The sequence below is a fragment of the Trichoderma breve genome, chromosome 4, assembly GCF_028502605.1.
Source record: "Trichoderma breve strain T069 chromosome 4, whole genome shotgun sequence".
NCBI classification, from domain to species: domain Eukaryota; kingdom Fungi; phylum Ascomycota; class Sordariomycetes; order Hypocreales; family Hypocreaceae; genus Trichoderma; species Trichoderma breve.
Genome location: NC_079235.1, coordinates 4,507,674 through 4,524,627, shown reverse-complemented (window position 1 = coordinate 4,524,627; position 16,954 = coordinate 4,507,674). Strand labels below are relative to the sequence as shown.

General features: G+C 46.7%; 5 protein-coding genes across 5 annotated transcripts; 2 read left to right on the top strand and 3 right to left on the bottom strand.

The window, feature by feature from the left end:
• Nucleotides 1–270: 270 nt before the first annotated feature.
• Nucleotides 271–1,884, bottom strand: T069G_07648 (major facilitator superfamily domain-containing protein; the record flags this gene model as incomplete). The annotated part of the gene is made up of 1 exon (XM_056174858.1): nucleotides 271–1,884. The coding sequence occupies one exon, from the start codon at nucleotides 1,882–1,884 to the stop codon at nucleotides 271–273; it is 1,614 nt and encodes a 537-aa protein (XP_056028437.1).
• Nucleotides 1,885–2,384: 500 nt separating this feature from the next.
• On the bottom strand, nucleotides 2,385–4,917 carry T069G_07647 (fungal specific transcription factor domain-containing protein; the record flags this gene model as incomplete). The annotated part of the gene is made up of 9 exons (XM_056174857.1): nucleotides 2,385–2,841; nucleotides 2,904–3,276; nucleotides 3,325–3,511; nucleotides 3,574–3,640; nucleotides 3,692–4,069; nucleotides 4,122–4,402; nucleotides 4,457–4,553; nucleotides 4,619–4,735; nucleotides 4,874–4,917. 9 exons carry the CDS (start codon nucleotides 4,915–4,917, stop codon nucleotides 2,385–2,387), a joined length of 2,001 nt encoding a protein of 666 aa, XP_056028436.1.
• A 1,093-nt stretch (nucleotides 4,918–6,010) lies between these two features.
• Nucleotides 6,011–6,757, bottom strand: T069G_07646 (alginate lyase domain-containing protein; the record flags this gene model as incomplete). The annotated part of the gene is made up of 1 exon (XM_056174856.1): nucleotides 6,011–6,757. The coding sequence occupies one exon, from the start codon at nucleotides 6,755–6,757 to the stop codon at nucleotides 6,011–6,013; it is 747 nt and encodes a 248-aa protein (XP_056028435.1).
• A 3,782-nt stretch (nucleotides 6,758–10,539) lies between these two features.
• T069G_07645 (uncharacterized protein) lies at nucleotides 10,540–11,433 on the top strand (the record flags this gene model as incomplete). Its single annotated transcript, XM_056174855.1, has 1 exon — nucleotides 10,540–11,433. The coding sequence occupies one exon, from the start codon at nucleotides 10,540–10,542 to the stop codon at nucleotides 11,431–11,433; it is 894 nt and encodes a 297-aa protein (XP_056028434.1).
• A 2,186-nt stretch (nucleotides 11,434–13,619) lies between these two features.
• T069G_07644 (male sterility protein domain-containing protein) lies at nucleotides 13,620–16,921 on the top strand (the record flags this gene model as incomplete). The annotated part of the gene is made up of 3 exons (XM_056174854.1): nucleotides 13,620–14,562; nucleotides 14,630–14,705; nucleotides 14,758–16,921. 3 exons carry the CDS (start codon nucleotides 13,620–13,622, stop codon nucleotides 16,919–16,921), a joined length of 3,183 nt encoding a protein of 1,060 aa, XP_056028433.1.
• Between the last annotated feature and the right edge of the window lie 33 nt (nucleotides 16,922–16,954).

Here is a 16,954-nt window from a genome sequence, read left to right as displayed (position 1 = left end):
GGAGTCAATTCTGCTTCAAATGATCGAATTCAGGGCTCGTTACAGCAACCCATCGGGAAACAATATTTCATCTCGTGTCTATCATTTTAATTATTATTAGTCTATAGAGTTAGTTGCCCCTATTATCATCGCGAGGGGAACAATGTATTTTTCTTTTCTCCAAATCCTCAGTGGACATGAATCTCTCTTCAGCTAATAACTTGGGCCGCTCGCAGCTCTCTCCCAGATCTACTAAGTTACCAGCAACAACACCACATGTTCGTTTTCAACCTATTTCTCCTCTATTGCTTTTCGGACATCCTGTGCAGCAGCTGCATACTTGCATCGAGCCCGTATACGGCCACCCCACTTGTAGAAGAGGAAGGGTAACGGGGCGCAAGCCAATGTCAAGAACGCTGGAATCATTGAAGCCCAGTGAATTCCCAACCCTGCATACATATACCCAGTGAATAAAGGAAAGGCGGCGGCAAAAGTTGAGCGCATAACTACATTGGCTGCCAGCGCAGAGGCGGCGAAGGCCATGTATGTATCCACGAGATAAGCACTGACGGATGTAAAGACCAGTACCATACCAAAACCGAATGGCACACCCGCCGAGATGCTAGCCATCCAATGAATACTCGGATAGTTTGTCCATGCAAACCAAATTAGACCGATGGGTAGAACTATTGCCCCAATCATGCCCATAGGTAGGCGAGCTTCTGGTGGGAGAGATCCTGTGCCACCACTAGCCCTGTTTTTCTGTACCATTCCTTTGTAGCGTCTCTGGTATAGAATAGACGACAGGACGGCCAAGATCACTCCAACAAGTATTCCAATGAAAGCCAATCCTCCCTGTCCTTCTCCCCAACCACGTTGTTGCTGAAATACGATCGGTATAGCTCCGAAAAACATGTACAGAGTTCCATAGGTAATAGACATGTAGAGAGACAATAGTAGTACGATGGGTTCATAGAAAAGTAACGCCCATGGGCGAGTCAACGATACTGCAAGTTCGCCCCAAGCGGACTTTTCGCTTTTCCCAGCCTCAAGTTTGCTGCGATAATAGTGGCCGGTCAACTTAGATAGCTGTTCTGCTCGTTTCCGTAAAAGAAACGGTGCAAATGTCTCCGGCACAAAGACAGCAGTTATAATCCATAGCGCTCCCGAGAAAATGGCCGTCAATCCAGATACCCAACGCCAGCCGTGCGCCTCACCCAAGAAGCCGCCCACGATAGGCCCCAGGATTGGCCCCATGAATGGCCCTGCTGCGAATAAAGCCATGGCCAAGCCTCGATGAGTAGCGTCAAACATATCTGCAATGACACCTCCGGGATTTGTGAGAGCCGAAGCAGCAAATGCTCCGGCAAAGAATCGTAGGATGACGAGAGAATATATATGTTGAGCACCGGCGCTACCAGCATTGAAGGCAGTGAATGCTCCGTAGGTTATAAAGAAAATAATTTGGCGACCGTACAACTCGCCCAATGGTGCCCAGAATAACGGACCGAGAGCGAATCCCAAGACGTAAAGTGAAAGCCCAAGGGCAAACACTTCCTCGCTGGCATGTAGATCGGAGATAATTTCGCTTCTACTCCCCGAATACGTTGACGAGACAAATGAGGCCGCTAGTGTGAGCATTGCCATAATAATGGTCGTCAATACTTTCCTCCCCTGAGACCATTCTCTCGCGTTGCGAGGATCATCTTCGATCCAAGTGACTAGATATGGATTTGAGGGCGTTCCCAAGCCCTCATACCGGTGGCTCAATACGGCTGGGGTTATGAGTGGCCGGTCGAGAATAAACCGTACATAGGTGATTTTCGAGTTTGCGATTGTCTGTGTACTAGGATGAGGAGGCGATGATTCGTCCGTATCATATAGAGTGCGTTCGGTATCCGACATGGCAGGCTCGGGCGTACAAGCAAGGACGAGTAAAGTGAATACGCTGGTGCTAATTGTGCTTTTGCTGGCACTATGAGTAAGCCAGAACTGTCCCAGGGTATTCGGTTACAAGAGAAGCATCGACACATTATATACAGAAGAAGTAGAAGTTGATTTGTGAGATAAAATAAATCCAAATTTCGTTATCGGTGCAAAAGTTGAATTCCCGAGCAGCCAAAAGCCGAGCCGAAGGATGAGGCAGTATTAGTAAACAACCTGACCGGACGCCGATGAAATGTCTCCATACGGAATTGTTTGTTTATTCGTCTGATTCCTTAAAAGAAGGGTCTGAGAGAGAACGAAGTCGTAAAAGTGATAAGTAGCGCTGTGACAGTATAACTACAAGGCTAAGCTTGCGATAAGAGAGAGGCCATCACCACTTTAGGCTACGACGGCCGATCTGCAAACTTCAAGGCATTCTTCTCCATAATTAACCCTTATTTACAATTGTTATCACGTATCTAACTAGGTAAAATATTGGAGTCCTTCAAATAATCGAGCCATACTAGGCCATCGAGCCAGTCATTTACATCGCCTATATCATCGGCTGTATCCTCATCCTGTAGCCGTAAATTGCTGTTCATTATGTCAGCCCGTAGCTCTAGTTCATTTACGCCACTTTGATCTTGTAAATTTTGACTCGGTGGTTCAGGTTCTCGTTCTTCTGTTTCTCCGCTCAACGGATTATCCGCCAGTGTTACATCGGCGGTAGAGGCCGCGTCGAGCCTCTTCTGATCAAGGAACCGGTGAAGGAGACGGAGGTTGCACTCCATAGCTGGAACGACTTCACAGATCTGTTGCAAAGCTAATTCGGTGCGACGAATATACGTGACAGCCAATGATCGTGTAATTGGCGACTCGGTTGACTCTAAAACAGTTTCGATATGGAGTGCTAATAAGCAGGTTACACAGCCAAGCCTACATTTCTTTCATCAGACCAAAGTACTATAGACGCCAATTAACGGCAGTATCTCACTTACAAGTTCAAATTAGCAAACCTTAGAAGGTTAGCCATCACGAGGCGGCTGACAATGGTGTCTAGCTCGAATATTGCCATCCGAAGTCGCTGTTTCAGGGAGTCTACTTGCCCACCGGTCATTCCGCGAGCAAGAGTGCGACGGAGCAATGAACGGTAGAAAATACACTCAAACCTGTAGCAGCTTGCCTCCAGAGCTGCTATCCAGATTTCATCGACTCTCTCCTGCGAAGACCTGCGGCTAAATGATATGTCTTTTGGAATAGATTTTCTCCATTCTGCGAAAGAACAAGACATTTCTTCGTCAATGCTTTCTCTCGTTGGGGGTTGTTCACTGTCCAATGCGCGTAAAACGTCTTGCCAGCGAATAGCTACTCCTGTTTAGCAACCATGGTAAATCGTCTCCAAGTAGGCACAAAAATTACCTATGATGGCTAGTTTCATATGCTCGCTGCTGTAAAACTTTTGACCTTCGGTCCACGATGGTATGATTGAGGCGTAGGATGCTGGAATAGGCGTATTCCACCATTCCACCTCGGGTGCTTGACGAACGTTATACTGGATCAATCTGGGCGCTTCCAAATGTATGATGGAGAAAATGATTTCACGGCACTGGCAGAAGAATCAGCTTTTTGCATGCTCGGCATCTGTGGGTCAAAATTTAAAGCCCTCACACATATTGCGGACCATATCCGTTGGTATAAACTCTTCATGGCAGGTTCCTTCTCCTCCACGACATGACTTTTTTTTATTAATTAGTTATCCCTGTATATGCATGAGAGGGCGACTTACTCCTGATGTAGACCAAGTCTCACCGCAAGGCGCACAGCGTTATGGTGCCAGAATCGGAAATCTTTGTCCATGGTGTATGATACAAGGACAGTACTCAGAACGAGAGATCCTTGTAATTTGGCCAGCTGGCTCTCTTCGTATTCGAAGTCATATAATCTCACCGCATTGGAAAAAAAAAATTGCAATGCTGTCAAACGATCGGTGAAGCCGCATTCTATCAAGACCTCCATGGCAGTATATGGCACCGCGCTAGCCAGTACTGCCTGCATCATGAACCAAGAAAATGACCCTGATAAGTATGAATCCACGAAATCCACGTAATCAAAAACTGGAATTTGTGGGTAAACTGAGATAAAGTGTTGTCGTAGCATTGTTTCACTAATAAAATAATTAGCGAATTGTCTAGCAAGGACAGGGCAATAGGTAATACCAGCAAGTCTGAGAAGGCAGAGTAAAAGCTCCTTTCTGTCGAAGGTATTCTTTATCTGCGTCATCGAGTCGCATATTATGTGATACCAGATTGGTTCTTTGACATCCATGTTCTTTTTCTGGCCTATTTGTGCCAGCTCTTGCCGTTGAGACACGAGCTGTGCGGGCTTGTTCATTGCGAGCCAGCCGGTTAAGGGCGCTCATATAATGAACTCCTTTACGGCCATCGATGAGATCCCATCCTGGCATTTGAATGCGTCCATCTTGACAAATGTGCGGTTCCTGTTGGGGAATTAATATACGGATTACTAAGAATAATCCGGCTTCAAATCTTACTTGGTCGTTAGATTTAGCTTCGGCAGGGCGTGCTAACTGAGCTCGATTACTTGAATGATACGAGGCTTGATGTTTGTCTTTGGCTGTAGTTGCGGGCCTATATGGATCAAAAAACGGTCACTGGGAGCCGTCAATTAGACTGGGAGCATTATGAGCGCATACTTTCGACGGCGTCTGTAAGCAAGAGCGCATGTTTCCGGATATCCTTTGTCAATACATCTGCTGCATGGCAGCCCAACGGTAGCCGCATCGCATTTCAATTTCCTATGATTGCACGTCCTGTTGATATTGTAAGCGGAAGAGTGACTAATAACAGTTGCCAAATCTCCATAGTGAACGTCGTAAGAAAGTGAAATGTGTAATGCGGAAGTGGCGGAATCGCACAATAGAAGATGCCAAGGAGACTGGATTACCTACATGCAAGCCTTTGTCGGCTTTTCGGGAGCCGAGGGAGGTGACATTGTAGTAAGGTCGAATAAAACACGTGCAATTGAGCCAGTGGTGAATCTGTCGCGATTATGATGATCGCAAGTTGCTGCCGAGCGAGCTTGTGAAGGAAAGTTCGGGAAGAAGAGAAAAATCCGAGCTGCGCTTTGTTGTACGTGCCGCACTCCATAGGCGCTGACTATTGGCCGTATGAGTTGCTCGGCATTTTGGGCTCGGGATTCCAGCTCGGGAAAGCTGGATCTGGGAAGCTTGGCTGGATCATAAAGCCGAGATCTGGCCTTGATGTAGGCTAGTATGTAAGCCTCGCGCCGTTGCATCCGCTATAAAATTGGGAGATCTTGACATGTTTTTTTGGAGAGGTCGATCAACTATAATGAAAGACATCTAGCATTTAGTAAATGCGCACTATTGTGTGAGGGTCAATTGCCTCATGTACGCATCGTCTCTCACACTTTGAGTGTGCGACTGTGTAGAAGCGGCATGTACGGATACTCACGGTAGCTGAGCAGTGGATCTTATGCCCCTGGATTGTGGAACCTAGGTAAGTTCCGAAACTTGCTTGAAGTATGAGCGGAGTTCAGTGGATGAACATTCATTATGGAGTTGAAAGGTGTTTGGGAACTCCCCGTGATGTTTACAAAGATCCGCAAAAGTGCCAACGGTGATGTTACATTCGGGTATCGTGATGTCTCTTATGCACGTGGTAGCGGTTGTAATGCAGTGACTAGTATATACCTTATTTGCAGTATTCCGTGGGCACTTGGCTAATTAAGACGACGCAAATTTACAAACCCTAAGAAATTTGTCTGCTAGTTACATGATTCGACCTATTATTCCCATCGACGACGAAAATAAGAAGTTTTCAAGGTGGAGTAAGCTCGATTATTTTCTAGTTGGCTTTAATAGATGTTCATAGTCACGGCAGCGTTCATCATAATATTCCCGTTCAAAATAGTATTTGCATTATTCATAGTAGATATATCCAAAACTCATTGCAGAAACAGCACAATGAGATATCCAAGGCTAGTTGACTCCCTTTCATATATACAGCGACCATTTGCCTGCGTAATATTTACTTTAAAAATGACGACTCATACCGAAAACCGCTTAGTGAGAAACGTTGATGGCGAAGAAGTGAACATCAGAAGCGCTGCTGCCCTGGTTGTAGTTTCCAACCTTGAAGTAGCTGGCGGGAGCATCCAGAGAGTAGGTGCTGAGAACCTTGGCAGCACCTCCGTTAATGCTGACGCTGAGGACATTGCTGGAGTAGCTGATGGTGTAGGTGAACTGCTGGCCAACTGGGACGTTGCCAACGGTGGTGATGATCTCGTTGCCACCAGAGCGAGTCTGCTCCACACCCATAGCCAGGACGCCACTGGAGCTGTAGTACAGCTCAGCAACCGGCTTTGTGCTGACGCTGTCATCAATGTGAATCTGGCCGATGACAGTTCCGTGGCCCGAGTTGTCTGGCTGCTCAACGGCCAGCGTCACGGTGAGCTTGTTGTTGGCGGCGTTGGGGCTCCAGCTGCTGGGGTTGCTCTCGCGCAACTCGGTACGGCAGTGCTGGCTGTTGGGCGTGGTAACACAGCCAGTGTTTGAGGGGGCACCGGGCACTTTCATGACCAAGGCACCATCACCGCTCTCAGTGAAGAAGTAGTGGTGGCCAGGGTCCTGGTATCCGCCGCATCCCTCGAGCTGGGAAGCAGGAATAGTGGTCGGGCTGCCTGGGTTGCCGATGGGAAGCTGGAGTGACCATTTGCTGAGATCAAAGTTACCGCCAGGAGCGCAGCTAGGGTTAAGAGCTGAGGCGGCTCCCAGGAAGCCGGAGGCAAGAAGAGTCTTGAGGGCAGGCATGATGATTGTTTGTAAAGAAACGGCTGAACCACGGTGAGTAGACTTCGTTTTACACTTGATCGAGGTGAGTTGAGATACACATTGCCAGAACGAGCACCTCCATGCTGTTTATATACTTGTATCGTCCTGACCGAAGCATAAGTCGTGATGATCGTGTTTCAGACCAACTAGTCAGTGGAATATAGCACTAATACCAAATTGACAGGTACACCAATGCCTGCTAGGATGTTCCTGAATGTAGATTGTCCGTTGTGCCGCATACCCGGCAAAATCGTTTGCTAGGGGTGATCTGATTGGTGGAGTTTCTCTATTCTTGGCCGCTAGATCAGAAATCCTTAATAAACTCGAATAAGGTGCACGATCCATCATCTATTGGACGTCCAGGTCGAACAGTGAAGGCACGACCTGGTGCCATTACTATGGAATGCATTCTAGAATCCCCCGTGTTATTTCTTAACTTCGATTGCTGACGGCAAACCATTCGGGCGCCCCGCTACTCTGTATTGAATCCATGCTTCCTGTGGATGTCAGATCCCCACATCGAAGGCCAAGAAGGCCAAGACAGCGGCATGGGTAGGAAATCTGAAAATGGCCAATAGTCAGCTTGTAAAAACTACCCCGCGAAAGATCAAGACCAAACTATTGGATTCATCTCTTGGCGTCTTGGGGAAGCACATATGATCTCTCCCATCTGTATACCAAGCCTTCTCCCCTTAGTCTAGGCTTGATGCGGGATCTGGTTCGCTTGTAGCTCCAGAAATCAGCTTTCAGAAAATGCGGATCTCTATTTTTCCGGCCATGTTTCGAGCTGCTCCCTTCGAAATAGTGTGGCATACGTATTAAAATCCAGGATTTATTGCGGTGTAGGAATGTTGTGGCTTAATCCGTCAACTGATCAGTGCATGAAAGGGGTTAAAAAATACGAAGTTCTCATGATTACACATTGGTAGCAAATACGGCATACGGAAAAAAATAAAGGAATACATGATTAGGCGTTTAGTCGGATGATAGGCTATCCATTCTAAAATACGCCATTATATCCCGTAACAGAAAATAAGTATGGAATACAGCTCAGCATTAGGGAGAAAGAAGCACATAACATGCTGCGATGACATGTGGGAGTAAAGAGCGCTGACATCGACTTGGCTGATCCATTTGAGCCGCCATCAGTATCTATGTTCGTAGCACCATTTTTATTTTGTCTCAGCAATGTAGAAGTAGTCACAGGGAAATACCTGTCACAATGGAAGCCAATGGCATCGGCATATACACAAAATGAAGAGAAAGGAGTCTTGTGTGAACAGCGCATCGAGATTCTTCGACGTGATTGGAGGAAATCACAGCATACACTGTGGTAGGAGCTCTGCAGATCATCCCGCCATGCATTTGCAGGTCAACGGTAAACCATTCACAATTATCCAACTATGTAATACATGTAACCATAGTAAGCGGCTCTGAAATACTCCGCTGCATCAGTAACTGCCCAAGAAAGGAAAAACACGTTACGCAGACAAGTAGCAGTGTACCTGTAGTATCTCCACCAAAGCACTCGGGAAGAATGACATGGCAAGCAACTCGGTACCAAGTGAGCTTGGACCGCTGCATCTCATAGACTGATGAGGCCTTCATCGCGACTACTTACTGCGATGGTCTTTAGTGGCTAAAATAGAAACTTACAGTCTTCTGCCGAGCCCACAACTCGTGAGATCGCAGTTTTTGATAGCGAAATGCCACGTACGTTAACTGACATAATATCAGCTCTCTCTCCATGACAAAAGTTGTTTCATTGCTTTCAAGTATGCACCCGAGTGCTTGACGACAAGCACCCTCCTGACATCACAATTTTTGACCCACAACTTCACCATTACCACCAGGAGACTTAGCTCAAGTATTGTCTCTGCCTTCCCCTCAAGAACTGCCAGCTTTTCTGAAATTCCCCACGACCATTCATTGGTTAATTTGCTTTGATCAAGAAGACTATCTCCCCGGCATGCGATATTTTATACACGCAACCACCAGAAATACGAACATCGCAATACAAACTCCGATCCCAAAGAAAGTATGGAAATATATGACCAATCAGCTTGAATCCCTCTAAGATTCTAGTCGAGCAAAGAGCCCTTATATATACTGTTGACTACTAATCCTTTGTATTCGGCTTGTACAGACACCTGCATTGTTACTATCCCTTTCAGCAAAAAGAGTTAATAATATGTCACTAATGTATTTTTCTATTATAAACTTTTGTCCAAATAAAGATACCATTCTAGTACGTACATGACCGCCAATGTAGGCAAATTCTACTTACTGATGATACAGTCCTAGATGACGTTGGTCTTGGTTTCTCGCACATTCGCTCTCTAATGATTGAGTACAATTCACTAATGAACTCATCAATAACGCTCACTCTAACAGTCGTTAAAAGATCTAATGGGTACTACGCTTGTTGATGCTATGATGATCGATCCCATCCAGCCCTTGATAAAGTAGCTTCATCTTTAAAGAATGACAAGATTTAAGTTTTCCTCTATATTCTTCACTCTCGGCTAGTATAATATCTATCTTTAATATATCTTAAGTGTAATGGAAGCATCTGTTTTTCTAGATGCTGAGTTCCAAATGCGCCTTTGTGTCTCATATAATCAGGTCTATTATTAACATCCACTGTCTTGCATTACTCCTAGGTGCTCAATGCATTCGACCTTATTTATTGATGTGTTCGAGCCATGGTTCGTTTCAATCAGCACCGGCCATCGAGACTTTTTTTTTTTGGAGCAATCCTGCCAACTGGATAACAGATATGCCGCATGAAGCATGACTTTCGTTTAGATGTGTGAATTGGCCTTTAAATTGAGCGCTCTTGAGTCTGCAGCAAATTGAACTTGGAGGGTTATGTTAGATCGAATCCCCCCCCAAACTAGTCTTTCCCCAGTTCTTGTAAAAGGCAAACTGCTGCCGCAATTCTTTCAGTATGGCTATATACATACAAAATTTGGCCCAGGCCTAGATTCTTCTTTTTCTTTAATTCTCGGGATGATAACGTTATTGATGCCGGCGGTCAAGGGTAAGACATGTGCTGACATTGATTGTGTGGAGCGGGATGCTGGATGCTAAACCCAAATTGAGACGATGAATAAAGTTCATTACAAATCAAACTAACCAGTCTGGTTCTTCTCTCTCTCGCCCGGCCAGTTACAAAGACCTTGGCTTCCCACATCATGTCGGAGTGTGTAACGTGGATATGCCCGTGGCAGTAAAAGTGAGAAACGAAATCACCAAATTGAACCGAATCTATCACCATCTTCAGGCCATATCTGTACAATAGTGAGCCAAAGCCTTGCGATGTCGTCTCCGGAAGAACAAAGTACCACGAATGTACAGAAACGTGTGCTCTCGAGCTTAAAATAGAATCAACTGTTGATCTTCGTTCATAGTCCCGACGGATACGAAGCCGCATTGCACAACAAGCATATCGGAAACGGCACAAAGAGAAATTCGATTCTTCGCAAAAGCGAGCACAGGACCTACAAGTTGCAGCCCAGCGCGCTTGCACAGTGTTCACGGACTTGACCAGTTCCCTTATCCGGTCCGGGGTAATTCTAAATGACACAAATCTAAGCACTGACGTCTTAAACGCTATAAAAGAATTTCGTCATGTAGCAAAAGTGGTAGACGGGGAGGCTCGACAATCTGGATCAGGGGATGTGGATCAATCTCCAGAAGATCTGGATAATCCAAACGCGACGGAAGCAATGTCATTGGACGATCACATGAATTCAACAATGGCGAACGCTATACAACTCGACCTAGAAAAGGGCAAAAATACTATCCACTTCGGAAACGAGTCTACATCCACCCATCACCAAGTCGACCAACTCGACCAAAATGCTTACCCACAGCCACCTGACAACCGGATCTTGGTTTCGCCATCCTACTTTGCTCTAGAGTTTGCAATCAACGGAGAACCTTCTTCTATTGGATCACGTCTTCTTCGTACGACACTCTCTTCTGGGTATGAAGCTCTGAGAGGGAACTTTGGCCATGCTACGGACCTAGGTTTTCGGATATTTGGACTCACGCTATCTTTTCGAAATCGCGACGATATTCTTTCGGAATTCCAATGGTGGCTTGGCCCAGGCCAGCCTCTGGCTTCCCGCTTAAAGCAGGCACGGAACTACCCCGGCGTTCCAACAAGCGAAACTTATCTCAGCGTAGAGGATGTGGTCGTGTTGCTTCATGATGTCGGAATAGTCAACTGGCAAGATGACATCCTCGAGTTTTCCAACTCGTCAAGACTTCTTCACAACCAAGAAGCCAATGATGGATTCAATCCTCGGACAGAACATGGTTCTGGCTTGTTGAACACAGACACATCCATACCACAGAGGTATTCGACACTACCCTGGGAGTCCGCATGGCGGAGAGTGCCGGCCCTGCAGGCGTTCAACTTTAATTCTCTCATGGGCAATTTATCAAAGGAAGAGGTCCATGGAAAAGAAACCCATACACAGGCTTTTCCCACCCTCGAAGAAAACAGACAGAGAGGCATCCCAATATCCATTCTCCTTCAGAGCCTAGCTGATATATCAGTTTGCTTATCAATTGGTCCTGGATATCCTCAGCAAGCAGTGAAATCGCTGATATATGCGGCCATATCCGGAATTCCTATACAATAAATATTAACAGTGAAGCCTGGTGTAGGACACTCTAGGTTTCTGTTGCGTTCACAAGCGCTTCGTGCCTGAGATGGAGAAATCTCTTGTATATAATCTGTAATATGTTGCAGAAGAATTGAGACAGTGCGTCCTGCCTGGGGTCCGGTATTGAAATGGATCATCTGACGTTTATGAATCCTTGGTGAGTGAATATTTTTCGCATTATTAACGCGGTAGAATAGCAGTCAAGCTCTCCAGAATATTGGCAGCCTTTCTCCCATTTCGATGTTATGAGAAAAGGACAACGTTCGTTGTGTCATTCAAAAATGTGATGCTCGAGGGAATAGCTTCCTTAAGCCATAATAAACTCAGCATATCATTTCCCGAACAAGAAACTTTTCCTCGGGTCAGATAAGAGGCGATGTGACCCTGCATATTCTCTCGGACTCACTTAAATCGGGCGCACGGCACATCATCCGTAGCCCAGAAGGGAAATACGACGTGGGATCAAGGTAGTAGTGTAATGCCCCAACACGCGGACTCGGCTCCTACATACGTGGAGTCCATGGATAGCGGAGGTACGAACACAGCAGTGTTTCAAGAGCTTTCACAGACAAAATAATTGAGCAAGGAAACACTACTTGTCCTAGTACCAGGAGCTTGGACTCCTTGAATGGGGCTAAAGCGGGTATTCTTATTTGGCTTGTTGTGTAATTCGTCTACTATGTGTCTTAGGAGCCGAAACTATCCCTGAGCTGCCCCTGTGAGGACGTTCTTTGGAAAGTATTAGCGTTTTGATGCGACGGAGTGCCGGCTGTCAAAATAGCGCCGCTCCGAGACGTATGTGGATCACGAAGTGTCAAATCGAAGCTGATGTTCGCCGTAAACAGCTCCGTGCTTTGTACATATTGGGACATCATTTTTTCTCTCAATGTGACTCGGGCTTGTCCGCCGCCAAACGCGTAAGGAACATTTCGTATTACTCCGTACTCCGGACATAGCCCGGCATTTACTTGCCGTGCTATATGTTAACGCCGACATCTGTGTTTTGGGGCATAGCGTGCGGGTAGCTCTCTTGGTCCGCAGCCACATGTCCTAAAACGGCGATGAGGCGATCGCGTGCATGTGTAACGGCCAATTATGTACCAGGCTTTGTAGATGCCAAGGATGTGTCCTCATCGTACCAGTTGCATTACGAGTGGGGGTTTCTTTCTTGTAGGGCAGAATGTTACTGTGGTAAACGGCCAGCCCTGAGAGGCTTCTTTTGCCTACGCCACCGCGGTGATCCCGTTCCCGCCCTCTCGCTCCTAGCGTAGGGATATGGGAAGAACTAACAGAGTTTCTACTCAACTTCTCAGCCACAGATGACACTATTGACGGCGTTACACAGAAATATTCTCTTAGCTACTAGATGACATAACATGTCTCAAACAACCTCTATATGACTATGAGTATACAGTACTTTGAACAGCCATTTATGAATGACTCTCATCGATATGAGTCGGGAGAATCGGCACCATGGTGTTCCGATGAAAGTGGCAGGACATGATAATGTGGTCCAATGAAGCCACCTCATGGAGCATGTACACTAAAGCATTGAAGTTGAAACTGGGCGATAAATGACACATACACTACCCGTTTCGTCATTAACTGACGTAGTAATAATAATTGGAGAGCTAGATCAGCTAATTGCGGACTCGGAGGTCATGGCGGGTGCTGACAGAGAAGTTCACAACTTCACCCGGTATCGTGATGTATACATTTTGCCCTCCAGTAGTTGTAAGAGCTCAACATTTCTTCTACCAGGCCTAGTGTATGTAACCCATCACGGAAAGAAACAAGGCCCTATCCTCGGGATCGGGTACCTTCCATATACCATGCCGATAAAGGGGGGGCGACATGATCCACTTAACGTTCATCCCTGAAAGAGGAAATATGGCTCCAGCTGTGGCACTTTCGGGCCACCGATTCGCGAGACCGCACCGATACAGGGCGCAGAAGAACTACTGGGGGCGTGGTTACCTTGTGACGTCGTCGTCGTCTGCTTCTAGAATGCTAAGACACTGCGACTGGCAAAAATGATATAAATGGTGGTGCTCGCTTTAGCCAGAACACCTCGAAAAACCATCTTATAATACGACACACAATCTCTACAACAACTACACATCGGCTTTGATCACCAGATTTACTGCCATACTTGATCAGATATGAACGGACATATCAACTCAAAGTCCCAGTTGGGACAACGACTTTTAGTCAACATCGTTGATGGGTATGCAGCCTCTGATCCTCAACGAGTTTTCATCTATCAGCCGGTTTCCAGCAATCTCGAAGATGGCTATCACCCCATCACATTCAAAGATGTCTCAAATGCTGTAAACCACGTGGCTGGTGAGCTACTTCAACAGGCCCCAGAAAATATCTCGCAGAAGGACTGTTTTCCTACGGTGGCTTATATCGGACCAAGCGACGTACGATACGTCATCATCATGCTTGCCTGTATAAAAGCTCATCATAAAGCCCTGTTCATTTCGCCTCGCAATAGTCTTGAGGCTCAAATTTCTCTTTTCAAAGCCACAGAATGCACACGGATCATGTACGATGCGTCCATGCAATCCACCATAGAGACATGGCTTCAGTCATATCCTATGCCAGCAACTGCAGCCCCCGATTGGAGCATTTGGGTTGAATCAACGGCTCCTCATGTGCCATACAACACGCCGTTTGAAGAAGCAAGATGGCACCCCATGGTTGTTGCGCATACGAGTGGCTCTACAGGCATTCCAAAGCCTGTGACTGTTCGCCAAGGAAGCCTTGCGATCGTTGATGACTTACAAGAGGCATCTTTTCTGGATGGTGCTCCTTCAATCTGGAGCTGGTGGGGTACCAACAGCTCAAAGCTATTTTCGCCAATGCCCACATTTCACATGGCTGGAGTTGCTTGCATGGTAATCTTTGGCATTTACCACGGCGTTCCGATAGTTCTAGGGGTGCCGAATCGTCCTCTGAGTGCAGATCTGGTGGCAGAATGCCTGGTCCACTCGCAGGCTGATTCCGCAGTACTACCTCCCTCAATTATCGAGGACATGAGTGTGAATGATGAGCATGTTCAGATCCTAGCTAATCTAAAGAGCACTGGTTTTGGTGGAGGTAAGAAAAAAGATTGAGTTATTCCACTTTCCCATTCTTATTGCACCAACTAATAATAGATGGATAGGCAATCTTGCCCCTCTGATAGGAGATGCACTTGTTAGAAGAGGCGTTAAGCTCGTCAACATTATATCTTCGACTGAGTAAGCTAAAGAGCACCAAAGAACTATGAAAGCATACAACTAACGTGTCTAGGATTGCACCTTATCTGATTCACCATCAGGCTGATCCCACGTTATGGCAATGGATCGTCATCAATGCGGAAGAAATGGGTGCTGAGTTCCGTTTAATAGCTGACGACGATGTTTACGAGATGTTTATTTGCCGCAAAGAAATTGGGGAACCATCGCGAAAAATCCTCTTTTACACTTTCCCAGACAAGACCGAATGGTCTACAGGCGACATGTATAAGAAGCATCCAACGAAGCCAAACCATTGGCTCTACCACGGCCGCACGGATAACGTTATCGTTTTCTCTACAGGCGAGAAGCTCAATCCTGTTACAATTGAGGCCGCTGTGGTGGGCCATCCCGCTATCAAGCTCGCCCTTGTAGTAGGGCAGCAACGGTTCCAGCCCGCTTTGATCTTGGAGCCGTACGAACACCCACAAGACGAAGCAGCCGAAGAAGCTCTCATCAGCAGTGTGTGGAGCATCGTCGAAGAGATTAATAAGGTCACTGTGGCTCATGGAAGAATTACTCGCGATATGATTGCCATCTCAGATCCCACCATACCATTTGCACTATCGCCCAAAGGTACGATGCAGCGAATGGCAACTGTAAGGCTCTACAAAGACTTCATCGACAGATTATATGCGCAGACGGACGAGGCGATCGAAATAAAAGATGCGATTGCACCGCTAGATATCTCTAGCCCAGAGTCTCTAACGCAGTCCATAGTGGACATTGTCGAATCCATGACTGGTATATCCGGAATTGAATCCGAGTCTGATATCTTCAGCCTTGGTGTTGATTCGATGCAGGTTCTTACTCTTTCCAAAACTCTGCGCTCAGCCCTGGAATTCGCTGGTATAAAGTCTGGCAAGGATGTTGTTGCTGCCAGAGTCATCTACGCAAATCCAACAATAAGCGGGCTAGCCAATCATTTATTCTCGACGATCATCATTGGCCAAAACGATGACGACACGTCTGCAAAAGAGATTAGTGACATGGCTGAAATCATTTCAGAGTACACTGCGGACCTGCGGCCTCCAAATATGGATCAACTGCTTCCTCTGGATGAAGCACAAACAGTCATCGTCACCGGCACTACAGGATCACTTGGTGCCTACATGCTTGACCGTCTGATTGAGAATCCTCGGGTTGTCAAGGTCATTGCTTTCAACCGCGGCCAAGATGGAGGACGCTCCCGCCAGCCCGCCTACAGTGCTGCTAGAGGGTTGAGCACCGACTTTTCCAAAGTCGAGTTCTTCGGTGTCGATTTGTCCAAGCCATACCTCGATCTCCCTGAGGCCAAGTACAATGATATACTAGCCACTGCAGATCGCATCATACACAATGCATGGCCAGTCAACTTCAACATCAGTGTCAACTCGTTTAGGCCCTACATTTTGGGAGTTCGCCAGCTGGTTGAGTTTTCTAATAAGGCAGCCAAAAAAGTACCAATCGTTTTCATCTCAAGTATCGGTACTGTCCAGGGGTGGACAAAGCCAGAGCCAATTCCTGAGCATCGCATTGATGACCTGACATTGCCAAAGATGGGCTATGGTCAATCAAAATTTGCTGCAAGCTCTATTTTAGATGCCGCCGTTGAGCAATCCGGGGTCCCCGCCGCCATAATTCGGGTCGGTCAAATCGCTGGTGCGCGAACCAAAGAAGGCACCTGGAACCCCCAAGAATTCATACCAAGTCTAATCGCCAGCTCGGTTCATATGGGGATGCTGCCGGCCAGTCTGGGTCCTCAAGACGTGGTGGACTGGACGCCGGTGGAAGACATTGCGGGATTGGTTTTGGACGTCGCTGGCATCAATCAGAAGATTCCTCTGTCAAGCATCTCAGGATACTTCCATGGAGTCAACCCGTCGGCTACGAGCTGGGCTGAGATTGCTAAAATCCTCAAAAATTACTACGGAGAAAGGATCAAGGCTCTCGTTCCGTTTGATGAGTGGATTCGTGCTCTTGAAGCCAGTGCGATCGATGCGACAGCAGAGGATGTGGAGAAAAATCCAGGAATCAAGCTTCTTGACACATACAAGGGAATGGATGAGCAAGGGAAGGCAGGTATCGGCCACATTTACTTTGATGTCAACAGGACTGTGGCACATAGTCAGACCATGAGGAAGCTCGGGCCGATCGACGAGGCGTTGATCAAAAACTGGTGTGATCAGTGGGACTATTAATGCCAGTAGATATGGAAGATCCAAGGTGTAGAG